This window comes from Vombatus ursinus, unplaced genomic scaffold, assembly GCF_900497805.2.
Source record: "Vombatus ursinus unplaced genomic scaffold, bare-nosed wombat genome assembly UNPS02014811.1, whole genome shotgun sequence".
In the NCBI taxonomy this organism is placed as follows: domain Eukaryota; kingdom Metazoa; phylum Chordata; class Mammalia; order Diprotodontia; family Vombatidae; genus Vombatus; species Vombatus ursinus.
In genome coordinates this window covers 19,950,812-19,978,287 of record NW_020954589.1, presented here as the reverse complement: position 1 = coordinate 19,978,287, position 27,476 = coordinate 19,950,812, and the positions used below count along the sequence as shown (strand labels likewise).

Sequence of the window (27,476 nt, the reverse complement as noted above, 5' to 3'; positions counted from 1 at the left end):
AGACAGAGGCAGAGATAGACAGACAGAAGCATTGGAAATAGTGACAGAGACAAAGAGAGAGGGAATTTGACCAGCTCCTTTTTCTAGGGGATGGTCAGCTTTTCTGAGATGTATTTAGTCTCCATGATTCTGAGTCTCCAAGAATCTTGAAGATAGTCCTAGTTACTGTCAATCAGCTTTTAAAGTTGTTTTGCTTGTCTGTGCTTCTTTTGGACTTTGCTTCTATTCTCTTCTCTGTATTTATTTAATAAAAGATGTCTGTTTTCCTTCCCTTTTTTTCTTTTCTCCTTTCTTTCCTTCTTTCTTATCTCTCTCTCTCTCTCTCTCTCTCACTTTCTGTGTGTGTGTGTGTGTGTGTGTGTGTTACTCTACCCTTATCCCTGTCATGATCTCACTACCACACTCTACTATTAGATGAGGTAAAGGCCCTGCAGAAGATATGAACAGTTAAGCAAAAAAAAAAAAAAAAATCCCATATTATCTGTAACTGAAAAATGTTTGTCTTATTCTGCTTTTTTTTTTTAGTTCATCACCTCTCTGCAACAGGTGAGCAGTATACCTCATTATCAGTTCTCTGGAATCATAGCTTATAATTGCATTGATTGGAGTTCTTAAGTCTTTCAGAGTTTCTTTTTTTGTATTGTTGTTGTTACTATATAAATTTTTCTCCTGGTTCTGCTCACTTCACTCTGTATTGGTTTATGCAAGTCTTCACAGGTTTCTCTGAAACCATCCATTTCAGCCTCTTTTATGGTACAGCAATATTCTATTACATTTATATTCCATAATTTGTTTAATTATTCTCCGATAAATGGTTATCTCTTTAGTTTCCAGTTTTTGCTATTACAAAAAGAGGACTAACTGTTTTTGCATATATGGGTCCTTTTCCTCTTCCTTTGATCTCCTTGGGCTATAATAAGCCTAGTAGTAGTTTTGATGTCAAAGAGTATGGACAGTTCAGTGGCTTTGGTAGGGGGAGGCATTGCATAGTTTGAAACTGCTATCCAAAATGGCTGGACCAATTCATAGCTTTGCCATCAATATATTTGTGCCTGTCCTCCCACATACTTTCCAACAATTATCATTTTTTACTTTTGTCATCTTTGCTGATCTGCTAAGTGAGAAATGTAACCTCAGAGTTGCTTTCATTTGTATTTCTCTATTAGTGATTTGGAGAGGTTTTTTAATATGATCATTGATAGCATGAATTTCTTCCTTTGAAAATTGTTCATATCTTTTGACCATTTATCTATTGGGAAATGATTTTTGTTCTTATAATTTGAATCAGTTCCATATACATCTTAGGAGTAAGGTTTTATCGCAGAAACTTGTACCACGTTTTTTTCTAATTTTCTCTTCTGTTTCTAATTTTAATGGCATTGATTTTGCAAATGAAAAGACTTTAAAATTATGAAATAAAAATTGTCCAAATTTTTCTTCTGTTATCCTCTCTATCACTTGTTTGGTCACAAACTATTCACCTATCAATGTATTCTAGAGGTAATATCTTCCTTGCTCCTCTAATTTGTTTTGGATGTCACATTTAACATCTCTTTCTAGCTCTTTTTTCTGTGTTTTGTTGGCAATAGAAATGCTGATAAAAAACAAAGGCATATTTTATATCCTGCAAAATGGCTGAATTTATTGTTTCAGTTAATTTTTAGTCAATTCCCTAGGGTTCTTTAGGTAAACCATGACATCAGTAAACTTGATAATTTTCTTCTTTTCAATGCTTATTCCCTCAATTTCTCTCTCTCTCTCTCTCTCTCTCTCTCTCTCTCTCTCTCTCTCTCTCTCTCTCTCTCGTTTTATGACTATAGCTAGCATTTCTAGAACTATGTTAAAAAGTAGTCAAGATAATGGGCATCTTTGTTTTCCCCCTGATTTTTTTTTGAAAGACTTAGAATTAGAGTTAAGGTTATCTTTTCTTCCTAACATATAATGCTTACTTTGATTTTAGGTAAATATTATTTATCTGTTAATGAAATGTCCATTTACTCCTATACTTAGTGTTTTAAGCAAGCGTTGTATTTTGTCAAAAGCCTTTCCAGCATTGGGTCTTGGCAGCTAGGTGCTGTAGTAGATAGAGATCAGGACTTGGAATCAGGGTGAAGTGTCCTCTGACTCTAAAAGATCTGTGCAATTTTCTTATTTCTTGAAATGTAGTATCTAAGTTTTTTCATAAAATGTTTTGGTTATGGTTTTCAGGTAGTCTGTTGATATTTCTTTTCATCTCTTTGTTCTGATTGCTCATCTCTCCAGGCTCATTTTCTGGGCTTAGAACTTGTGCTAGAGTCAAAATGTATTTCTTTGCTTCTGGATGGTGTCAAAAGGTCCTTCTTGATCTTCAGTTCAGTGGGCACCACATTCTGTAGGAATTGTCTTACTTTGTCTCCTGCTGTAGTCCAGGTCCAGGTTGCATAATGTTGGTGTAGGCAGAGTATACCTGAATCTTAAGCTGGGTATGGGTTACCAGGATGCTGGATTGGGTGCAGGCTGTCTAATGTTGGTCTAGCAGACAGGGGCTCAGATGATCCTGTGCTGGGTGATGCTCTGGCTCTGGCTCGGCTCTGGCTCTGGCTCTTGCCCAGAAGAGTGGGTCCCCTAGGTCACTTTACTCTGAATGCAGCTATGGTCTTATTTCCTGATGGGTTATTTCACACTTCACCTTCCACCTACCCTATCCTGTCTCTGCTCTGTGCTTATGCAGAATTCCAGCAATCTTTCTGCAATAATGGATTGAGTGGAAGTTTTCTTTAGTTTTCTATTTCCTTATTCCTTTTTAGAGGAATACTGGAGTGTTAGCAGTGGATCTGGACTCATCTAGGTCCTAATATATGATCATCTTCCCAGAAGTCCCCTTCCACTGCTTTTTGACATTCTATAAGGTTTTGTTTTATTTTGTTTTGTCCAGATTTCCAATATAATTGGTGAAGAGTACCAATATAATTGGCTCTTATATAGATCCATAACTTCTTTGCAATTTGGCCTTAAAGAAACTTAACTGAGACACTGAGAGTTTAAGTAATTTGCCCAGCAATAATGTATAAGTCAGGGGACAGCTAAATGGCACAGTGGGGTAGAACACTGGCCCTGATGTCAGGAGGACCTGAGCTCAAATCCAGCCTCAGACACTTACTAGTTGTATGACCCTGGGCAAGTCACTTAACCCCAATTACCTCCAAAACAAAAAAGTATAAGTCAGGACTTAAACTCAAACCTTTTTAATTTTGACACCAGTTCTCTATGCATTATTCCATGCTGCCTCTCTGTGTCTTAGGCACTATTGTGACACTATTCACAATTTTCTACTATCTTCTGTAAGTTGTTAAAATGAATTTATACCATAAATGGGTTTTTCACATGGCTTCCAGATCTCTCTACTTAGCAAGAAGATCAAATGTTTTCAGTAAGTTGATTTCTCTATCATCTCCACTCTTTCAGTACTCTTTAATCTCTCCCTATTTACATACTGATTCCCTCCTGTTTACAAATTTATGCCCCATCCCTTCATCTGATCTGACCATCCTTCTTGCTATCAGCCCATATATCTTCTTCTATCCCATAAACTTCTTGAGAAAGCCAGATCTAGACCTGCTGCCTCCACTTCATTTCCCCTCAATCTCTTTCAGACCTCAAGATTGGTTTCCGACTACATCATTTAATGGAAATTACCTTCACCAAAGTTACCAATCAGCTCTGTCTTTTTTTAAAAATTTATTTACTTTTAAAATTCTTTTCTTTTTAAATTTTAAGTTCCAAATTCTCTCACTCTCCCACATCCACTGAGAAGGCAAGCAATATGATATCAACATTACAAATGGTATAATGCAAAACATATTTCCATATTAGCCACTTTTTTTAAGAAGCAAGAAAAATAAAGTGAGAAAATTATACTTCAAATTGCACTCAGAGTTCATCAGTTCTGACTCTAGTGGTGTGTAGGTTTTTTCATTATGAATCCTTTGGAATTGTTTTGGATCATTGTATTGATCAGAGAAGCCAAGCGTTTCACAATCAATCATCATTATAACATTGCTGTTACTGTAGATCTCCTGTTTCTTCTCACTTCACTTTGCATCAGTTCATATAGTTCTTGTTATGTTCCCTCTTCATTTCTTATAGCACAGTAATATTCCATCACAATCATATACCACAATTTGTTCAGCCATTCCCCGATTAATAAGTATCCCCTTCACTTCCAATTCTTTGCCACCACAAAAAGAGCTGTTAAAAATATTTTTGTACATATAGGTTTCTTTCCTTTTTTTTAAAAAACAAAAAATCTCTTTGGGATACAGACCTAGTAGTGAGATTTCTGGGTCATAGGATATGCATAGTTTTATAGCTCTTTGGGCAGTTTCAAATTGTTCTCCAGAATGGTTGGACTAGTTCACTATTCATTCCACTAGCAGTTTGTTGGTGTACCTATTTTTCCCTCATCCCCTCCAGCATTTGTAATTTCTTATAGTTATGAGGTAGTACCTCAGAGTTTTTTAAATTCACATTTCTCTAATCAATAGTGATTATGAGCATTTAAAAAGTATGATCATAGATAGCTTTGATTTCTTTTTCTGAAAACTGCCTGTTTATATCCTCTGACCATTTATCAATTAGGGCATGGCTCACTTTTTTTGGGTAACTTTTGTCATAATATAGTTTCCCTGATTATCTCTTAATTAGTTCTATTTTTGCTTTTTCTTTGTCCGAGATCATGACTGCTATCCCTGCCTTTTCTACATCAGCTGAAACATATTAGATTCTCTTTCTAGTCCTTTATTTTAACTCTGTGTGTGTCTTTCTCTTTCAAATATGCCTCTTGTAAACAACATATTGTTGGATTCTGGTTTCTAATTCATTCTATTATTGCTTCTGTTTAAGGGTGAGCTCATCCCATTCACATTCATAGTTATGATTTCTAACTGTGTATTTCCCTCCATCCCTCCTCCTCCTCCTCCTCCTTCTTCTTCTGCCTTCTTACCACTGCCTTCCTTAATCTCCCCTTTTATCATCCCCCACCTTTCTCTTATTCCCTTACTCTTCTATATCCCTATCAATTAAGTTGCATTTCTATACACACCTGAGTATGTATATATATTCTTTACTCTTTGAACCATTTTTTTAATGAGTGATGTTCAAGTATTGCCTACCCTTCCACATCTATTTTCCCTTCCATTTAAAAGTGCTTCCTTGTGTGCCACTTTTTTTGTGAGAAAGATTTTCCCCTTCTCTCCAGAATGGTTCCAAAGCAAAGGAGAGTGGTAGCACTTGTGGCTGCATGAGACACCTTGGCCCCAGCTCTTCCTGGGTAAAGAGCAGAATGGTTGAACCAGTTCATTACTCCATCAGCAGTTCACTAGTGTACTTATTTTTCCCTCATCCCCTCCAGCATTTGCCATTTTTATTAAGTATGACATAGTACCTCAGAGTTGCTTTAATTGGCATTTCTCTAATCTGTAGTGATTTAGAGCATTTTTTCATATTATTATAGTAAACTTTGAGATCTCTCTTTCTCATCCTCCATATAGGAATGTAAACAGTTTAATTTTATCAAGTCTCTTATGATTACTCTTTCATGTTTACTTTTTGATGCTTCTCTTGACTCTTGTGTTTGAATGTCAAAATTTCTATTTAGCTCTGGTCTTTTCATCAGGGATCTTTGAAAATCCTTTATTTCACTAAATATCTATTCTTTTCCCTGAAGAATTGCACTCAGTTTTGGTGGGTAGTAGATTTTTGATTGAAATCCTAGCTCCTGGAGTTTGGGGGGAGAGGTGTTGAACAGGAAGAGCCAAGATGGCAGAGAAAAAGCTATCTTAGCCTACAGGAAAGTAGGAGTAGAAGGGGACAAAAGAAGAGAGGAGGTCTGATAGAAAGGAGGGTAGATTGGGGCAATGGGTAGTCAGAAGCAAAATACTTTTGAGGAGGGACAGCAAGAAAAGAGAGAGAGAATGTAATAAACAGGAGGGAAATAGGGTGGAGGGAAATACAGTTAGCAATCATAACTATGAAAAAAAATTTGAAGCAAGTTTCTCTGATAAAGGCCTCATTTCTCAAAAATATAGACAACTGAGTCAAATTTATAAAAATAAAAGTCATTCCCCAACTGATAAATGGTCAAAAATATGAACAGTCAGTTTTCAGATGAAGTAATCAAAGCTATCTATAGCCATATGAAAAAATGCTCTAAATTATTATTGATTAGAGAAATGCAAATTAAAACAATTCTGAGGTTCTACCTCACACCTATTAGATAGGCTAAAAGGACAGAAAAGGAAAATGACAAATGCTGAAGGGGATGTGGGAAAATTGAGACACTAAAGCACTGTTGGTGGAGGTGTGACTGATTCAACCATTCTGGAGAGCAATTAAGAACTATACCCAAAGGACTATAAAACCAAGCATACCCATTGACCTGGCAATACCACTACTGGGAGGGGGGGAGCAGAGCCAAGACGATGGAGGAAAAGCAGTGACTTGCTTGAGCTCTCCCCCAAACTCCTCCTAATACCTGTAAAAAATGGCTCTGAACAAATTCTAGAGCAGCAGAACCCACAAAAAGACAGAGTGAAACAAATTTCCAGCCCAAGACAACCTGGATGGTGATCGGAAAGGTCTATTGCACCAGACTGGGAGAGGAACACAGTTCAGCATGGGTGCTCAGGCAAAGACCAGGCCTCACTCTCTGCTCTACCATGATTGAGAACTAATGAAAAACAAAACCCCTGTTGCAAACATGTCAAATAGTCAAGTAAAACAAGTTTCCACATTTGCCATGTCCAAAAAAAAAATCCTCTTTCTGCACCCAGCAAAACTGAGTATAAACCTTCAGAGGAAAAAAAAAATGGATATTCAGTGAAATAGAGGACTTTCCAGCATTCTTTTTTTTATTTTTAGGCACTTGAGGTTAAGTGACTTGCCTAGGGTCACACAGCTAGTAAGTGTCAAGTGTTTGGTCTGAGGCCAGATTTGAACTCAGGTCCTCCTGACTTCAGGGCTGGTGCTCTATCCATTCCACCACCTAGCTGCCTTGCCTCAAACATTCTTGATGAAAAGACCAGAGCTGAATAGAAAATTTGACTTTCAAATGCAAGACTCAAGAGAAGCATGAAGAAGGAAACAGGGAAGAGAAATAGAAGGGACTTATTAAAGTTGAACTGTTTACATTCCTACATGGAAAGATGATATTTGTAACTCATGAGATCTTTGTCAGTATTAGGGTAGTTGGAGGGGAAAAAATTACATGGATGCATAGATAGATAGATAGATACATAGAAGGCACAGAGTGAGTTGAAGATGAAGGGGTGCTATCTGGAGAATAAAATTAAGATATGACAGAAGGAGAAAGGGAGAGGTAGAATGGGGTAAAACAAAAAACAGACAAGAAAAGGCTTTTACAATAGAGGGTAAGTGGGGGAAGGTGAGAAGGAATGACTGAATCTTATTCTCATTGGATTTGGCTTAAGGAGGGAATAACATACACAATGGGGTATGGAAATCTATCTTATCCTACAGGAAAATAGGGAGGAAGGGGATAAGAGAGCAGGGGGATGATAGAGGGAAGGGCACATGGGGGAAGGGGTAATCAGAAGCAAACACTTCTGAGGAGGGACAGGGTCAAAAGAGAGAATAGAATAAAGCAGGATGGGATGAAGGGAAATATAGTTAGTTTTTTACAACATGACTACTGCAGAAGTGTTTTGCATAACTACACATGTATAACCTGTATCAAGTTGCTTGCCTTTTTAATGAGGGTGAGTGGGGAGGGAGGAAGGGAGAAAATTTGAAACCCAAAGTTTTAAAAACAAATGTTAAAAATTGTTTTCATATGCAACTAGGATATAAGATGTAAAGACAATGGAGTATAGAAATCTATCCTGTCCTACAGGAAAATAGAAGGGGAAGAGAATAAGAGACGAGGGGGAGATAGAAGGGAGGGCACATTAGGGGAAGAGGTATTCGGAATGCAGGCCATCTTGGGGTGGGGGGAGGGATGGGATGGGGAGAAAATTTAGAACTGAAGGTTTTGTGGAGTTGGGTGTTGAAAACTAAAAGTAAATAAATTAATTTTTAAAAAAGTAAAAATAAAATTAAAAATTTTAAAAATATCACTATTAGGTCTGTATCCCAAAAGAAATGAAAAAAAACAAAAATGAAAAGGACCTATGTGTACAAAAATATTTATAACAGCTTTTTTTGGTGGCAAAGAATTGCAAATTTAGGGGATGCTCATCAAATGGGGAATGGCTAAACAAGCTGTGGTATATGATTGTGATGGAATTCTATTGTGCTGTAAGAAGTGATGAAAGGGATGGTTTCAGAGAAATTTGGGAAGACTTGTATGAACTCTGTGTGTTTGTGTGTGTGTGTGTTCTTCCCTCTTTTTACCAGTTCAGAGGAGAATAAGGTTCAAGTGTCAACTGGTTCCCACATACCCTCAGTCTTATTTGCATAATATCTTCTTATGCACAATGATTATGTGAGATAATTTTCTCTAATCTTCCTTTCCTTCACTGGCTAGTATATTCCTTTTCTCTAGTCTTTCCATCCTTCTCTTAAGATCTCCAAGACATAACAACCACATCCAGGCATTGTCTAATTAGACTCCTTCTTCCAGGTCTGATGATAATAGAATTCAGAGGTGTCACATGAATCATCTCCTCACATTAGAATATGTTTGTCTTTGTTTAGTCCCTTTTTATTGTTCATTTGTGTTTACTTTTTTATTTGTTTTTCTTAACTCTTGTCTTTGAACTTCAAAACTTCTAATCAACTGTAGTCTCTTTATTAGGAATGCTTAGAAGTCCCCCATTCCATTAAAAATCCAATTTTTCCTTGTAGGATTATATAAGGGAGTAAAGAAGTAAAGAAGGCTGAGCAGGAGGACAAAAATAGCACCAGGTCAAGCATTTTCTGGTTATCATTAATGGCACTAGAGAAATTGTATTACTATCAAAAGAAAAATGAGAATAATTTGTCCCAATAGCAACTAGAAACAGATCTTGAATTTTAAGGACTTCACCATGACAGTAACAGAGGGGACTTGGTAACAGCATGAATGAAAGAGGCAAGGCTAATGGGAATGGGGATGCCCAGGTCATGGGCAAGAAATTACAGGCCAAAGGTGGGAAGTATGGTCTCCAACCCAGAAGTTTTGTCAAATTTGTGCTAAATCTCAATGAGATCATGACTATAAGGAAAGAGAATGAAATTGGGATGAAGGATGAGAAGTAGGAAATATGGTGTCACAAGAAAGCCTTTCACTTGACTGATTACTACCCTCTAAAGCATAATTTCCTCCTCAGAAGGGTGAGAAGAGGATAAGATCTCACCACTGAGGAATGGAGGAGATTGTAGGAAAAGATTAAATAGCAATTTGTTGAGTCACTATGACAATCCCCGATTAGGGTGTGGTCTAACGTAGCTGGTTTGGAAGGTCCTCTTTATGATACAGTTTCATCAGCTTGGGGAGCTTTAATAAGATTTGCTTTTGCAAAGTCACTTATATCAGTTAGAGGCTCCAGTTGGGAACCATTTTTTTTGTTCCATTATAGGTGTCTAGGATAAGGAATTGCACATCCTGGCCCCATAAAGATGAATCCCTATTGCAGCCAGTTCTTCACTGGAAGTCTGCAAAGGAGGTTAAGTTCCTAAAAGAGACAAGTTTAGTAAAATGGATTATATATCCCACCCTATTACCAGTTTATGGGGAGGATAATTAAATCCCACTTTCTGGATGAAGCCCCACCCTAATGGCTTCAGGCTTTGGGTATAGGCTTAACCTCACCATTCTACCATATGTGTGAGGGCAGATCAGCTGGTGAAATTAAGGCAAGAGATCAGACCAGCAGGAGCAGTCCAAACAAATGTGGTTGTTGAGGCAAATAAGCTCTCTGGGCCTGGAGGGAGGAAGCACAGTGCCTGTTGCCCTCCTAGTTGGGCGGAGGTTAATAAAATCCTTTCCTAAAGGGAACTTTGGGTATGGCTTCTCAAACATGGGTTTCATAAGGAAGCAATTGATCATGAAGCTATGAGAGTGTAAATAAAACTGAAACATGATATCTGGGATTGAGTTGGTAAGGGTCTTTGTGCCCCAATCAAGTTTATGACATCTCTTAAAATTCCTATCCCTTGTAGTAATCCTGTGCTACTCAGTCTTAGGCCAGACTTGGGGGTTTCAGACAAGTCTCCCTAGGCCCAAAGCTGAGTTGTTGCCCTGGGGACTCAAAGCATAATAGCTGTAGAACCACGAGGGGATCAGAGGTCATATGCCTAATCTCAATGGCCTGGAGAAAGGACTGGCATCAAATATGTATTTGGCTGCTGGATACTGACAGCTAAGTAACTATCATTCTAATAGGCTCCTAATGGGTGCATTATTTTTGTTTGGGGTTTCAGGAGACAGACCACCAAAGGGAAAGACATTCTTGCTCAGGTAGAAGAAATGAATGTAAGACCCCCCTGTATGGGTGACAGTTGTGGTGACTAATCAGATTTTTGTTCACTGAAAAAAATTAAATTCCAACAAACAAAAAGGAACTACCAATTATGACTTTCTAGAAAACTGACAATGAATCATCTTCCTACTTGCTGTCATAGAGACAATGAACTAGAAATGCAGAGTAAGACATATAGTTTCAGGCATAGGCAGTGTATGGATTTGTTTTACATGTTGTTGTTGTTCAGTTGTTTTTTTTTTCAGTCATGTCCAGCTCTTTGTGACCTTATTTGGTATTTTCTTGACAAGGATGCTGGAATGGTTTGCCATTTCCTTCTCGGGCTCACCATTCTCCAGCTTACAAATCATAGTTAACATGGTAGTTACAACATTGCCTTTTTTGGTTTTGTCACCTTCTGAACTTCCTTCTAGGGCTGCTAGGTGGTATGGTGGATACAGTGCCAGGCCTGAAGTCAGGAAAACCTGAGTTCAAATCCAACCTCAGTCACCTCCTAGCTGTGTGACCTTGGGCTAGTCACTTAACCTCTGTTTGCTTTAATCTTCTGGAGGAGAAAATGGCAAACCACTTCAGTATCTTTGCCAAGAAAATCTCATGGACATTACTGGCATGCTATAGTCCATGGAGTCACAAGAAAGTTGGATACAACTGAACAAAAACAACACCTAACAGCCAATTTGCTTCTTGTTCACCTATATAAAAAAATACTATGCAAATCCACTGTTTGGAAATTAATTTTTCTATCCCTTCACCAATTAAATTTTTCTTCCCTGGTTTATATTTTGTTTATAGAATGGGAGTGTCATGGCTTGCCAATTTGTTCATTTTTACATCTAGGACTATGAATTGGCCCTGACCTGTGTTAGATTTTCAGAATGAAATTATCTTCCTCATTATTCTTGTTTTGAGGGGGAAGGTGAAATGACCAGTTAAAAAATAAATTAAATATGGGTTATTTTTTCTTTCCTTCTGAACTTCAAGGCTGCCTTAAGCCCCAAGTCTTTATATGTGAGTTTGTGTGTGTGTGTGTGTGTGTGTGTGTGTGTATGTTTATGTGTTGATGATTGTGTATAGATGTGAAAAACTCTGGAACTTCGACTTTGTGTGTGATAGTAGTGCTCAACTCCTACTTTCTTTTTGCCAAACTAAACATCAGTAATCCTTTAATAGTAATAGCTGGCATTAATATAATACTTTAAGGCTGGCAAAGCACTTTTCAAATATTATCTCATTTGATGCTCACAACAACCGCGAGAGAGGGGTACAGATAAGGAAACTGAGGCAGACAGAATTTAAATAACTTATCCAGGCTCAAATAGCTAGGAAGTTGTCTGAGGCCAGATTTGAACACAGATCTTCCTGACTCGAGTCCAGCACCATCCATTGGACCACCTCTTATAACTTGTGGGAAGAATTAGAAGTCAAGGAAGAAGAAGGTTCTAAATATAGGCCCTACTTGGAAGGAAAAGGCAGTTCCCCTTAAAGTCCTAGTAATTAGACAAATGACTTCATCATCTCCATTTCTGGGAAAAGCTCATCAGTCCTTTCTTCTGTGGATTATTATTTATCATTTATTATATTATTCAGAAAACTATTAATTATTATACTATTTAAGTCTAACTTTTTGTGATTAGAGATTGTTTGAGCCCAGAATGCCACTCTCTAGGAATGCTGAAGATGAATACAAGGAATTTTGGGTTCTCCCAGGTGTTAGATCCACCCAAAACATTCTTGGTTTTGGTCTCCACACCTGTCTTATTTTGAATTTCTCCAAGCTTGTGTTTTGGGTTCTTTTTGTGTTTTGGCTTTGCCCAAATTTCATCGAATGTTTATATTTACTCACAGTCATTTCAATCTACCTTGCTTTCAAGTTGTCCTCTCTAACAAATTGATTATGTATGTGTGATTCACGGGTGGATATTCTTGTCTAAATTCTAGGTAATGTAAACCTTCTAGAGCCTAGAAAAGGAAACCACACCTTCTTTGTGGTTTGCTGTCCCCTATCAAATGCCCTAATAAATTTCTTTCTGAAACTATTTCAGATTTTGGAGTTTGTTCTTGAGAACAACACTTGTGAGTCATTTGTATTCCCACGTGACAGACGATGAAAGACAGGGAACTGGACAGGTTGTGGAAAGAATTCTTGGTATCCTGGAAGCCGGATTAGATGGCCTTGGGATATATCCTGGGATTATGGATTTAGAACTGGAATGAGCCTTGGAGGTCATCTCATCCAATGTCTTCATTTTACTACTATTGTTCTCCTACTGTTTGTCCTTCAAAGAGGACCAGTGACATCATAAGGTGATGTCATGACTTGTATGGGAATTTGATGAGTAGGACAATGCTGCTGTGCAAAGTTGCCAGTCCCACTTTGCCCTTAAAGTCATCAAATTCCATTGGCAAGATGAACGTCAAAGACAACTGGTAGAGCATGATATTTGTACCTCCTCAGGGGACTAATGAGCATTAGCCTTTGCCTGGTGTTGGGTTCATTCCACAATGCCACTTCAGTTTACTAATGGTGGCCCATTAGGCATACACATTCCATACCATGATTCCAAGCTATTGAGTTGGGTTTCTTATCCATTTAATGTATGGGAATAAATAAAACCATTTCAATCCAAGACCACTAATTAATCAGTTGATTGGATAAGAACTTCATGGCAGTGGTGCCAAGGGTCCAGACCACCTGCCTGACTGGTGGGCCACTGTGAGATAGTCAGCTATCCAGAGGGAAACATTGGGGGAAACCAGCTACTTTATAGATGAGGAAAATGAGGCCTAAAGAGATTAATTGACTTACCAAATTCACATAGGTAGGAAAGAGCAAAGCTAGGGTTTGAAGTTAGGTATGCTGAGTCCAAGTCTAGCCTTTTTAACAACATTTTAGATTCTATGAACACATAGAATCCTTAGGAGGAAGTCCTAGCTTTATCCACCACCCACTTAAATAACCTGGGGGACCAGGGGAGCATCTTTAACCATTTCCTAAGACTATCCATCCTATGCTGATCTGTTCCTTCTTCCCTGCCTCCTTCAGGCAAATCTGTCCCTTGAGACTAGACAAACTATGCTGGGTGTGAACCTAGAAATATCAGAAGCAAGGTTCTGATTTATATTATTGTGGATAGGTAACTTTTCCTTGCTGGGCCTTGCTTTCCTCAGATATAAAATGAAGCAGTCCAACTGATGACTTTCAAAGTTTCTGCTGTCTATGTCCTAGAAAAGAAAGTGGGAGATATCAATGTATCTTTGGTGCTTCTTAGCCATAGGAAAAGACTCAGAGAAAAGGGCAGGTGGTGGTAAGAAGGTGCTCCTTGGTGCTTCTCTCATCCCCCACCCTCCCAGACTGTGCTAAGGGTCTGAGGTCATGCATCTCACAGGAAGCACTTCAGTCCGAGGAACCCAAGAACTGCCGGAACTTCAACCCCAAGCTATAGACCTTGTATCCCCTCCCCTGCCACCCTGGGTGTCCACATATTAGAGATATTGTGGTATGAGAAGAGAAGGTGGATGAGCTAAGACATATAACAGCCACATCCTCCTAGGGTTTTAGTTGTTCAGTGGGAGGGACTCTGAAACCACATTAAGGCTTAGAGATCTGACAAGTGACATTTTCATTTCCAAAATTCGGAGGGAGGAGCAAAATCTACTAGCAGTTCCTATAGTGTGGGTATGTGAAAAAGTCATATTTGTTTAGCATCAATCTGAGTGGGTGAGAACCGTTGTGGAAAGGCTCTCCTGCCCTTCTGCTCTGAGCTCTGTGTTTCCTTCTGCTGCCCTTTACTTGCCCTCTCAGGGCCCTTCCCCCTGTCCCCCACATTAGTTCTTCTTCCTTCATAGAAGCTCAGAAGGAGGAAGAACAGTACCAGGGCCCTGCCCCTCCTACCATCTCCCTGGGGGCCAGGTGGAGGGTTGACAGCTCCCTGTGTCGTCTCATTTTGAGTAACAAGAGAGGACCAGCATGGCCCCAGAAATCCTATTGCTGCTGCTGCTGTCACTAGGAAACTCAGGTGGGGTGAGGATGGGGTGGGGGAGAGGAGAGAGCTGAGCATGAGGAGGAAAGGGCTGAGGGAGGGTGAATGGTAATGAGAAATAGGGAAGGGACGGGAGAGAAGGCTCAGGAGGGGGAAAGGGCTGGACACCATGGGGTGTCCAGGGGCAGAGAAGGAAGAGAGACTCTCTAAGCTGCCTCTTTAGGGCATATTCTGTCTATGGGAGGGCAGAGGAGGCTGCTCTCTGAGGAGATCACTCATCTTCTTGTTCCCTAGGCAAGCCAGGGAGGACTTGGGCTGAGCTCCAGTACCAGGAGTTGAGACCGAGGTCTCCAGACTACAGGAGACCAGAACAGGCTGAGGAAGAGTACAGACGACTGGAAGGGGAGACGTTCAGTGTGAACTGCTCCTACGAGTCCCAGGAGCATGAACATAGATGGATGTCTTGGTGTAAAAAGCAAGAGAATGGAGACGAGTGTGGCATACCACGCTTAGAAACAAGCTCCAACTTTTCCGTGGCAGGCAATGAATATTTGTCCGCTTATGATAATAATAGTGGCATTATCACCATCACTATCACAAAGTTCAGTCTCAGAGTAAAGGATTCAGGTGACTATGAGTGTGTGATGCCTGAAGAACCTGATAAGAGGAAAGAAGTCTTCAGGAGATTCCACCTAGTGGTGTCCCCAGGTAAGTCCCTTCCAAGTAGAGCCTGTTCAATTAAACACGTTTGTTAATCACATATTTAAGTGAAGGCCCTTCCGAGGGGACAGTGGGCCTCCTCAGCATCTCCAGATAGACCTTCATCCTTTCTAGTTCCCCCTTTTTCTCCCCTCCCTCATTCCCCTCAGCTCTTCCCCACTCCCCACACTCATTCTTTAGTCAGGGGTTCTTGACTTTCTCTGTGTCATTGACCTTTTGGCAGTCTAGTGAAGCCTATAGATCCCACCTCAGAATAATGTTTTTAAATAATTGAAGGGAATGTTGAATTTCAGTATGAGGTTAGTGAAAATAAATGTTTTTTCTCTGCATCCAAATTCACTTGAGATCTATCCATGGACCCCTTGGGAGTCATTGGACCCCAGGTTAAGAACCCTTGCTCTAAGCTGAGTTAAGAATAAAGAACAAGCATTTATTAAGCACCTACTATATGCCAGGCATTGTGCTGAGCACTTTATAGATATTATCTCATTTTATTCTCCAAACAACCTTGGGAGGTAAGTGTTATTATTATCCCTATTTTACAGGTGAGGAAACTCAGGCACAAAGTCAGTCAATAAACATTTCTTAAGCTCCTACTATGTGCCAGGCCCCTAACACTAAGTGCTATAGATACAAAAAGAAGCAAAAGATTCTACCTATCCTTAAGGATCTCACAATCTGATGGGGAAGACAAAAAGCAAACAAATATGTACAAACAAGTTATATACAGGATAAATAGGAAATAATTAACAGAGGGAAGGCAATGGGGTTGGGAAAGGTTTCCTGTAGAAGGTGGAATTTTGGTTGGGACTTGAAGGAAGCCAGGGAGCAGAGATAACAAGGGAGAGAGAGCATTCCAGGCATGGGAGACAGCCAGAGAAAATGCCTGGAGCCAAGAGATAGAGTATCTTGTTTGAAGAAAAGAAAGGAGTCCAGTTTCACTGAATCCAAGAGCATCTGTTGGGGTGTAAGGTGTGAAAAGACTGGAAAGGTGGTACAGGGACTAGGCCACCAAACTAAGAATTTTGTATTTACTCCTGAAGGCAATAGGGAGCGACTGGAGTTTACTGAGTAGAGCAGTGATATAGTTGGATCTGTGTTCAGCCACTCTGGTAGCTGAATGGAGGATGGATTGGAGTGGCAAAGAGAAGGAGTAGACAGATCCACCAGAAGGCTATTACAGTAGCCAAAGAGTGAGGGAATAAGGATCTGCACCAAGATGGTGGCAGGATCAGAGGAGAGAAGGGATCACATTTGAGAAATGTTGCAAAGGTGAAATCAACAAGCCTTAGCAACAAAGACACAGTGAGGATTCAAAGATGACTGATCCTGGAAGACTGGAAGGATTATGTTGCTTTAGTCAGTAATGGGAAAATTTGGATGTGGGAAGAGTTTAAGAGGAAAGATAATGAGTTAAGTTTTTGACATGCTGAGTTTAAGATGTTCACTGGACAACCAATTTGAGATGTTTGAAAGGCAGTAGACGTGAGACTGGAGGTCAGCAGAGAGGTTAAGGTAGGAAAGATAAATTTGAGAATCAATAGCATAAATAAAATGATCCAATCCATGACAGCTGATGAGATCACCAAGTGAAGTAGTAGAGAAGAAGAGAAGAGGGCCTCTGAAAGACACCTAGGGTAAAAAGGCATGACCTAGATGAGGAGCATCTAGGTCATCTCCAGCAAAGGCGATTGAGATGGGATGGTCAGATAGGTAAGGAGAGAGCAGGGTCATGAAAACCTAGAGAAGAGAGAGTACCAAGGAAAAGAGAGTGACTAGTAGTGTCAAAGGCTACAGAGAGGTCAAGGAGAATGAGGGTTGAGAAAAAGTCACTGGATTTTATAATACAAAGTAATTCAACATAGAGGTTAAGTGACTTGCTATGGCTAGTAAGTGTCTAAGGCCAGATTTGAACTTGGGTCTCTAAGCCCCATACTCTACCCACTGCACCATGTAGCTGCCTGTGTTAGATCTCCTGTCCCCGGGGAAGGTAAATGACCTTTTCCCAAGCCTGGTAAGAAGTTACTCCTGGAAATCATGGAGACCCAGGGTGTCACATACATACACACAGACATGCGCTGAATCACACATATACACACATGTACATACATTCTCCCACAAATAACTGTAAACAAACACAAATTTGCTTTGCTCCTTTTATTCCTGCAGTCTCTGCATCCCTTCTATATAGGAGGCTTCAGTGGCACACCTGGAGCTAGAACAGGAGAAGACGCAGCTTTATTTTGTCTTCATGTTACGATAGCTCTAGCCATCTCCTGAGGAAAGAATAGCCTATATGACATTCTGTACCATGTTGTTAATGACCTGGCAGAGGAGGGACCCCTGAGGTGCCTCACACATGACTACAGCAGGAACTATAGGATAGAATCCTGTAGATTGTATGAGGAATGGTATCTGACACAGCACCATAAGATATATCATAAATTATATTCACACTAGGCATTGTACTTTTTAACGTGCCATTCCCTTACAAGGCCAGCATTCCTGTGCTGGCAGCAACTGGGGAGTATCAGCAGGTGCCAAGTTCACACGTTTCTCTCTATTTCTTTTCTCAGTTCAAACACAGAGCTCCACAAAAGGGATACAAACTACCGCAGGGGTCACTTCCAACAATCAGGCCGCCAACAACAGGTACCTCTACTTTCCAAAAACTTCCTTTTCTGTCCCAGAAGTCTATGCATTGCACCTAAACTTCTCCAAAACTTAGTATGCACTGGATTGTTCCAAGATTCACTGACCTTTTCCATGGGGAGCCCAGGGCTGCAGCAGGCCTAGCATAAATTCACTTAATGTTTTTTCTCTCAAATTTAAGCTTACCATGGCCCAAGATCTGATATCCTTTAGCCCTAGCCCATTGTCCAATGTGGTTGGTTTGAAGCAGAAAGTTCCTCTCCCTATTTCTCCTTCAACTATCTGCATATCATGCTTCCTAATCTTGAGAGATATTACAGACAGACCAGAGTCAGGTGAGCTGAGGAGCTGGTCACTAGTTAACCACCTGGGACAAAAGAGCTTCACTCTTGGCCAAGCTGGGGAGCCCCTACACTACCTGCTTGTCACAAGGAGGCTTGATATTTCCCCAACTTCAATATGCCAAATCTTGGCAAAAGATGAGCTGATGGAAAGTACAAGACAGTGTACAAGGAGAAGGAGAGTAGGGTTACCAAAGGCAAATTTTCTGTACTTAACAATTTTGCCTTCAGAAACTATACTCTATCTTGTGCCTACCTGGCTTTCAGTGTCCTCATACCACTCTTTATCTCTCTACCTCAGTGGTTCCCACCTTTTTTTTTGTTCTGTGAACCCCTTTCAACAACATCAACAACAAAAATGTGTTGTGAAATCCTAGAGTAATTTAACATAGTACTCATAATCTGCAATTGTTTACTGCTAGAGGGACCATTTAAAAAATTTTAGCACTAACTTCTTGGACTATCATCTTGAATTCCCAAGGAGTTCTCAAACCACTAAATGAGAAACACATCAACATGGCCCCATGGAATGGACAAACCCTAGAACCTATCAAGACCATGGCATTCAAGAGATGGTCTGAATTTTAATTTCTGCATTGCTTCATCTTTGCCTGTGTGAACATGGGTAAATCATTTCTGTCTTTCAGCCTCAGTTTCCCATCTATAAAATAAAATTGTTGGATTTAATGACATATGAGGCCTTATCTAGCTCTAAATCCTGGGATCCAGGAAAGCAGATCCAAAGCCTTCTTCGCTCCTGGGGACACTGTTCCAGGTTCCCTTTATTCTATATTCTCTCAGCATTTGCCTCCCTCTGGGGCTCAGTTTCCTTATCCATGAAATGAGGGAGCTGGGCTGTATCATGCCTAAGATCTCTAAAATTCATGATCCTTTCATAGAATTGTGTTCCTATTAAACCTTGGCTAAACAAACTTCATTGAAATCCAAGAGCTTGACATTTCTTGAGCAATCACTATGAAGGAAAAGTGTCTAGAGGGGACAGTAAACAATAATAATAGCTATTATCAGTATTATCTCATTTGATCCTCACAACAACCCTGGCAAATAAGTGCAATTATTGTCTCTGTTGTACAGACTGGGAAACTAAGGCAGACAAAGTTTAAGTGACTTGCCCAAGTCATATAGCTAGGAAGCGTCTAAGGCTGTATTTGAACTCAGGTCTTTCTAATTCCAGGTTCTGCACTATATCCACTCTACCACCTAGAGAGAAGTGTTATAGATTTCATTGTTAGAATTTTCTAGATGCACAAAGGTAAAAACAAGATTAAATCCAAGACCTTATACCTTATAGAGGAGCCAGCCTAGACTTAACACTTCAAAAATTTGCTGTGACCTCAGTTTCCTCATATGTAAAATGGAGGTATTAGACAAGATGATCTCCAAAGTATTTTTCAGGTATCCTATGTGCTTATGAAGGTGACAATTGTTATAGAGAATCAGAGAGTATACAAGTGAACCTTAGTGCAGTCTGCTCCTCTTAGCACATCCTCAAATGACTTGCCCAGGGTCACACAGCTAGTAAGTGTCTGAGGCTGGATTTGTACTCAGGTCGTCTCATTTTAGGCCTGGCACTTTATCCATTCTACCACCTGGTGAGAGCTAAGTGTTATATATGGATTTCATTTTTATCACTTTCTAGATGGGCAAAGGTTAAAAACAAGATTAAATCCAAGGTCTTACACCTTACCAAGGAGCTAACCTAGTCTCTAGGAGTTAGTAGAAAAAACAATTTCAGAGACCAGATCGCTTGCCTGTCAGGCCAGTGCTTTTGGTATCACATCACATGGTGTATTATTATAACAACAATAATAATAATAGCTAACATTTGTATAGTATTTGCTATGTCCCAGGTACTATGCTAAGACCTTTATAATTATCATCTCATTTGATCCCCACAAAACTCCTGGGAGGTAGATGCTATTATGATCCCCATTTTATAGATGAGGAAACTGAGGCAAACAGAGTTTAAGTGACTTGCCCAGGCTCACCCAGCTAGTGTCTGAGGCTGGATTTGAATTCAGGTCTTCTCATTTCAGGCTTAGCACTTTATCCACTGCACTACCTGGTGAGAGGTATTATATATAGATTTCATTGTTATTTTCTAGATGGGCAAAAATAAAAACAAGATTAAATCCAAGGTTTACTATATGCTAGGCACTATGCTAAGCCTTTTACATTTATCATTTCATTTGATCCCCACAAATCCCCTGGGAGGTAGATTCTATTATGATCTCCATTTTATAGATGAGAAAACTGAGGCAAACAGAATTTAAGTGACTTGCCCAGGGTCACACAGCTAGTAAGTGTCTGAGACTGGATTTGAACTCAAGTCTTCTCATTTCAGGCACAGGGCTTTATCCACTGCACCACCTGGTCAAAGGTAGGTGTTATAGATTTCATTGTTATCATTTTCTAGATGGGCAGAGATATAAACAAGATTAAGTCCAATCCTCCTTAAAGAGGAGCTAACCTTGTCCCAACACTTTAAATAATTTCCTGTGTGACCTCAGTTACTCATATGAAAACTGGAGGTATTAGACAAGATGGTCACTAAGGTGGATTCCAGTATCCTATGAACATGTGAAAATTGCTACAGAGAATTAGCATACAAATTTACCTCTTAGTCCAAGTGATAGGTACAACATTAATTCTACCCCTTATCTTACCATATCCTCAAATGTGGAGGAAAAGTTGGTGATTACATATGATTTGACAGCCTAATATTTGGCTGAAAGTGCAGCTGCTAAATTACCCTCTTGCTGAGTCCTAAGCATCAAAAACCTCTGAGGTGGTAGGATACCCTTACTGCCAAAATGCCCTCTATTTTATTATATTATGCACAGAGCAAATCAGGTGTCCAGGGTGGTTTACTTCTTCCCCACCCCACCAACTTTCTCTCATATCTGGTGTATCTCTCTTCCTCTAAGTTCCTCAGAGAAGAAATTCATCATTTTGGGTGTGGTCCTTTCTTGTCTGCTCCTATTGGTGCTTCTTGTTGTAGGCATCATTTGTACCAGGAGGATCTACCAGAAAGCCGGGAAAGGTGAGAAATGGGGTATCTTAACCCTTTTATACATTCCATCTCTGCCCCCAATCTCCCTGATCTCATACCTCTCTAATATTGTGATCTCAGGTCAGCTAATGAGAGTTCAGGATACTATATAGCCTTTGAACACTATGGTACCAGTCTGCCGACTGATCTCCTTCTATTTCTCTCTTCTATTACACATCTCATTCGACTATACGTGTTCCAGTTCCCCTAGTTGAGCTTCTTGGGGGCAGGTACTTTGTTTTATTCATCTTTGTAACTCCCTCCCCATCCTCTCAGCAAAAGGGGTCTTGCACATAGTAGGTGTTCAACAAATGTACCTTGAATGAATACTTGGAGATGAATATTTCTCCTCCTTTTCTCCATGTCACTGACCATAATTCAACTGAATTCTCCATTCAATTCAATTTTTTTCAACAAAAAGTTGTTAAATGCATACTGTGAGCAAGACAGCGTAAGGTGCTGGGGAACACAAAAACAGATGTGACACAGACATTGCTCCCGAGGAGCTTACAAAATAAAGGAGAAGGAGCAGGGGAACTTGTACATGACTAAGTGTTTTATGAGAGAGTGAGATGAGTACAAAATTGGCCAGGTCATAGTGCTATGAGAAGTGTGAGGAAGGAGAGATCGCTTTCAGCTGGGTTCATGAGGTGTGAGTAGGGGTGAGGAAACTGATGAGGACATGACACATGACTTGGGGCTTGAGACCCTACAAATGGAGATGGGGCTGGGGCCGGTGAATGCTATTCCAAGAGTAGAGTACAGCATGAGAGAAGACATGGAGAGAGGAGAGAGTACAGTTTGGCTGGAATATAGAATAAATGAAGGGAAACAGTAGCAGATGAGTCTGGAAAGATTGAATGGAATCTGTTTCTGTAAAGCTTTGAATGCCAGGCTAAGAAGTTTATACACATGCATGCACAAATACATATACCAGGAATCTTCCCCAATTGGTTCCTCTTAAATCCTTCAGTAACAACCTTCAGTAACTTGCCATTTCAAGTCCCAGAATGGGAATGGAACTCATGATAGCTACATTTTGAATTGTGTTGGGGAAGCAGGAAAGAGGATAAGGCATGGAGAAATGGAACCCTGTCCATGGTGATAAACCTTAAGCTTAAGAGCAGAGCTGGGCAGCTGGGACAGTAATCCCTTATTAACTTCCATGTAGGGGGTTCACTCCCCTAAAGGTATCTCTTTTGACAGGTGATGACTCTGAGACCCAGGGAGAGAAGTCAAAGGTGAGTAAGACTGCTTATCCTTTACGTGCATGCATCTACAGAGGACTTCATACCTTTCACCTGTGTAATCTCTTCTGACCCACACCACAGCCCTGTGCTGGGGGCAGGATGGAGTTTTTATTACTCTTCACATGAGCAGATTCTAAATCCTATCATTTAGAGCTGGAAAGGAACAGATTGCCTAGTTCAACCAACTCATTTTGCAAGGGAAGAACCTGAGGTCCAGAGAGGTCAAGAGAGTTGACCAACATCACACTATGAGTTAATGACAAAGTGTCAACTCCAGTCCAGCCTTCCTAATCCCCTGCCTTATGCACTTTATACCATAATACACAATGCCCAAAGGCAAAAAATAATTCAGACCATCTACCAGGAAGTCTCTAGACATGAAATTTCCTCTCTTTTCCTACTCCTAAGTGCACAGATGGGCAGATCTATCTGTCCTAGTCTAAAAGATCTCTCAAAATAGAAAGGGCAGGATTTGTGTCATAGATTATAATGATTGTGTTTGAAATGAGAAACTAGATTTTCAGTTTTATAAAGTTATAGTCTTATATGCAGAGCTATAACTAGGAATTCTGGTGCCTGGGGCAATGTTGTCAGGGTCGGAGAAGTCAAAGAGTTTTGGCCCAGCCAATACCCTGGGAAGGTGCAATGTGAAGTGTAGTCTCACAGACAAATTTTAGTGTGGGCATGAGAGGAGGAAGAAAGGATGTGAAGACAATTTGGCCCAGCTGGGTGAAGTCTGACTGGGCATGGTAATCCTCTTCCCCACTCCCCCCAGAAAGAGGGGATATAGTAGGTTCTGGTGCCATGGTCATTTGGAAGAAGTGGGTATATTCATGGAGAAGGTGGACCACAGGAGGCTGGCTGGACCCTTGTGGTACAATTAGGGGTTTGGGGCATAAAAGAAATTTCAAACTATTGGGTACAATGTTGCAGACAATTCACAAAGAAGAGGACAGAGAGAAATCATGGAAGAATCAGGATTAGGGTGTCTTGTCTATAAGGTAAGAAAGGTGATGTCTTTTGCAATAAGACCCACAGAGGTCCAGGCACTGTGAGGATGGAGCCAGTTCCCTGGCAGTATGCCCCCCTGCCTCTTGAAAGATTGTCAAGCAGATATAAAGTCCCAGTCACTTCAACCTAGTTATAACTCCATTTATATCTTTAATTAAATTTTGATTGATAACTTTTGTTTTTACATCATCTACATATCCTATCATAGCCCTTTCCTTAAACTCTTCCAGAGATCTGTTCTATATAATGAAGAAGGAAAAAGAAGTAAAAAACATGGAGGCCCATAGGAGAAGATTAGAAATTCTTAGAAGATGGGCCTTAGGAAATAGATTGGAACTTTGCGCAGCAGTTGAGAAGGTATAGGAAACAGTTTACCCCATTGAGTATAGCCTTGAAGACAACCTCTAGGGAGAGGAAAAGAGGAAGAAAATACAGTGAGGGCAGAAAGAAGGTTAGAGTGCCTTAGCTATGAGGCAAAATATGGCATGTCTCAATGTAGGGCCAACAGAGTTAAGTAGAAAATGCTAGAATGAGCTCAGAGTAGAAGCATGCTCCCATACCTCTTAGACAGTGACTGCTAAGGCATGACGCCCTGGTCATACCATCCTAGTTACAACTGTATGTGTTCATTTTATCTTTGTTTCATGGGATGCCACAGCCAAAGAATTCACTACCTGGTGGACAATCTTTTGGTCATCAACTTCTCTGTACTTAGTTGAGCTATTCCTTGAACAGTAGACACCATTTGTTTTCAGGCTCATACTCCTTTTTAATCTTTCCAGATCAACAGGAACCATCAGAGCCTGTCTTTTCTTAATATAGTCTGAGAGATCCCAGGGTCAGTCACCTGCTGTCCCTCAATGAGACATCACCAGAGGCAGACTTGGTAGAGGCCCAAAATATTCAGAGATCATTATATTGTGAATTGCCAATGCACTGAATAATTGAGGCAGGGGGAACAGCTACTTTACAGGCTCCTTTATTCAGAGAGGGTCAGAAGAAGCCACAAGTCAGAAAATTTTATTAAATGCAGGAAGTGGAACACTAGATTGTTAGCTTCTTGAGGGCAGGAACTATATTTTGTCTCCTTTTGTACTCCTATTATTTAGCAAAGTGTCTGATACATAGTAGGTACTTAATAAATGTTTGTTGATTAATTGATTGTTTGAGATAGGACAAATACAGAACACTGGGACGAATTATCAATGCATTAAAAAAACCCTCTTATTTTCAAAAATATGCTATTCACTAGAGATTGGTTAGTATAATGGAAAAAGCAATGGACCCATAACCATGAGGCCTGGTTCTAGTTCCATCTCTGTCATATCCTAGATGAATAATCCACTAGGGTTATAAAACCTCATGGAGCTTCAGTTTTCTCATCTGTAACATTAGGATAATACTTGTACTATCTACCTTACAGATTTCCTGTGAGGGATGTGCTTTGTAAACCCCCAAATGCTCTTGAAATTTGTTGTTATTGGGAGTGGGGTAGAGTGGGGTGTTGATCCAAGGAATACCCTAATCCCTGTGATGATCTCCTCAATCAATGTAATGAGCCCACAGTACAAGCAAGAGAGCCTTTGGGGCAGGTGATGAGTGCCTTCCTACAAAGAATGTAGGCATGGCCATTGGTGCCAAATTGAGAGGACTGGAGCTGACTCCTAATTGGGTTTTTAGGAACTGAAGCTATCTAGAAAGTGATTTCCTGGTTGGGACTGTGGAGAAGACAGATTTGTCAGAGGAGGCAGCCCTCTCTGCTGGCTTATAAAAATGAACTGGCAGAGCTGCAGGGCACTTCAAGGGCCCCCTTTTTCTTTTCTGTGATCATGGGACAGACAAACATACTCTGTCACAAACTGGTCTGTCCTCCAAATGAAAAACAGGTTGTATAGGACAACTACAGTAACTCATTTTGGATTCCCTAATATAGGTTTGATCTGTGTTCCCTAGTTCTGAGGCATATGCTGGAAATTTTAACAATGAACTTTACTGCACCCATCCTCCTCTCCACCTACTAGGTCCCAGGCCCTGTGCCAAGTGCTGGGGATACAACAAAGGCAAAAGACAGTCCCTTTCCTCAAGGAGCTTACAATGATCACTGGGAGTCAGGGCATCTGAAGTCTAGTTCCTATTCTGCCACTAACTTTGTGTGTGAACTTAACAAGTCACTTCCCTTGTCTGAGCCTCAGTTGACTCACATATAAAATGGAGAGATAGACTAGGTAATTCCAAAGGTCTCTTCTAGCTTAGACATTCTATACTTGAGTCTGTGACATCCGCACAGATGCTTACTAGGCATTTTCCACCCTCCCCCTACCATGTCAATGTTTCTTCCTTCCCAGTGTAGCTTAATACTATCTCTCTTCCTCTGGCTTCTAGGGCTCTGCAATGAAGATGGAGAGTGATGAGGATGCTGAAGACATCCATTATGCCATAGTGTCCAACAGAAGCCCCAGAGAGCTGATCAATACCAAAACTCATACTCCTATTGAGTCTGTGGAATACGCTACCATAACAAGGAATTGATGTCAGCTGCCCAAATCAAATGCTCCTCAGAATCCAATGTGGAGGGACTAGGAGAGTTCACTATCAGCAATGTTGGTGAATCATGTCTCCTTCAGCAAAGAAGTGGTAGAACAAAAATGTATGGAAATGAGAAATATGTTATTAGACAAGGACCATATATAGATTTGTTTTGCTTAGCTATATTTCTTTGTTGGGAGGGAGGGTTCTATAGGATTTTTTTGAGGGGGGTAGTAAGAAATGGTAGCATTGTAAAAAAGCCCAGCATGAATAAAACACCTTTTTTATGTATTAAACATTTACCTTGCACAAAACTCTATGCTATGCCTAGTATGTGTTTCTGATGGGCAAGAAATTTGCACTGGGGAGAAGGAAGAAGTTGTATCTACGAATTTAGAATCTCATTGATATGACTGTTCTCTCCATTGTTGCAGATAGCAACTCATCCGTGACCTTTCATCCTATGTGAATCATATCCTTCTTGTCCAGAAAGTTCTCTATGGGGAGTCAACCCAACTGATGAGGTTTAGAGTTGGGAGAGCTGGTTCAGGTGTGAAAGAATTCACTTAGAACTTCTCTGTAACCATTGGGAGCTTTATTTCATGAAAGTTTCATGGGTCTGAGGTTAGCAAGGAACTAAACAAAGGCCCTGATATAGGGAGAGAAAGAAAAACCAGGCTTATATAGACAGAAAGCTATACAGTCTGTAGGATGGTGCTGCAATTTTAGGGTTTCTTCTGGGGAGGTGAAGATTAGGGCTTACAAGATAAGGAAAAATTGTCATGACACAGGATGGGGAAGATAAATGACAGGATAGGGAACACAAGATAAGGGAGACAACAGTAATTCTTTTGGTCCAAGTTGTATGGTATTTGAAGATAAGGGGAAAAGGACTTGAGAAGCTCTCAAGGTACAGAGTGGGCTACAGAATGAGCCTCAAACCCCCTCAGGGGGCCTGGGAAAGTAACTCAATATTCTTTTAGCTTTTAGGGCACCATCTGTATCCACATCATTTCCTCAACCACTAGGCAGGAGAAATCTTTTGGAAAAAAGGGGTGAAGGTCACTGTCTTCAGTAGCTTCTTCCTGCTTAACAGAGGCAGAGTCCATTTCAAGGGCTGAGAAAAGGTTGAGGAGGGGTGGTCAGCATGAGGGTGCAGATTTGGTGCCAGCTGAGTCAAGGGTAAAAAGAAGTAAACCACTCAGGTACACCAAGGGTAGGGGCTGGTATCCTTAGCGCTGAAGGTAGAATTTCTGTAGGTGAGAAGGCACAAAGTGAACCAGGAGGTTAAACAAGCACAGATCAAATTTAAGAATGAGTAAAATGATTAGTAAAGGAGTCAGAATGGGAGAAAGAAGGGAGAGGAACCACAACCCCCAGCAGGAAGTAGGGGAAGATATCAGGCTAGAGTGGATATCTTGCATCCAAGTGGTATCCTTTGAGTACAGAGTTCTGATGCTTAAAGG

At 40.4% G+C, this 27,476-nt stretch overlaps 2 protein-coding genes across 6 annotated transcripts in view; both read left to right on the top strand.

The window, feature by feature from the left end:
- Positions 1-12,671, top strand: part of LOC114053520 (natural cytotoxicity triggering receptor 2-like) — a 34,817-nt gene extending 22,146 nt beyond the window's left edge. The window contains exons 6-8 of the mRNA XM_027876637.1: positions 9,555-9,641; positions 10,399-10,435; positions 12,559-12,671. Coding sequence (XP_027732438.1) covers positions 9,555-9,641; positions 10,399-10,435; positions 12,559-12,671 — 237 coding nt within the window. The remainder of the gene's footprint in view (positions 1-9,554; positions 9,642-10,398; positions 10,436-12,558) is intronic.
- A 1,598-nt stretch (positions 12,672-14,269) lies between these two features.
- LOC114053288 (trem-like transcript 4 protein) lies at positions 14,270-26,329 on the top strand. Of its 5 annotated transcripts, none has more exons than XM_027876227.1 (7): positions 14,270-14,473; positions 14,732-15,145; positions 17,734-17,809; positions 20,516-20,551; positions 21,173-21,214; positions 22,430-22,464; positions 25,867-25,917. In XM_027876227.1, the coding sequence occupies exons 1-6, from the start codon at positions 14,425-14,427 to the stop codon at positions 22,431-22,433; spliced, it is 621 nt and encodes a 206-aa protein (XP_027732028.1). In that variant the 5' UTR covers positions 14,270-14,424; the 3' UTR covers positions 22,434-22,464; positions 25,867-25,917. The 5 variants fall into 5 exon arrangements, with proteins under 5 accessions (XP_027732028.1, XP_027732026.1, XP_027732027.1 ...); XM_027876223.1 differs by having other exon boundaries at positions 14,290-14,473; positions 21,099-21,214; positions 25,867-26,329; XM_027876225.1 differs by lacking the exon at positions 22,430-22,464 and having other exon boundaries at positions 14,271-14,473; positions 21,099-21,214; positions 25,867-25,985.
- Positions 26,330-27,476: the final 1,147 nt, after the last annotated feature.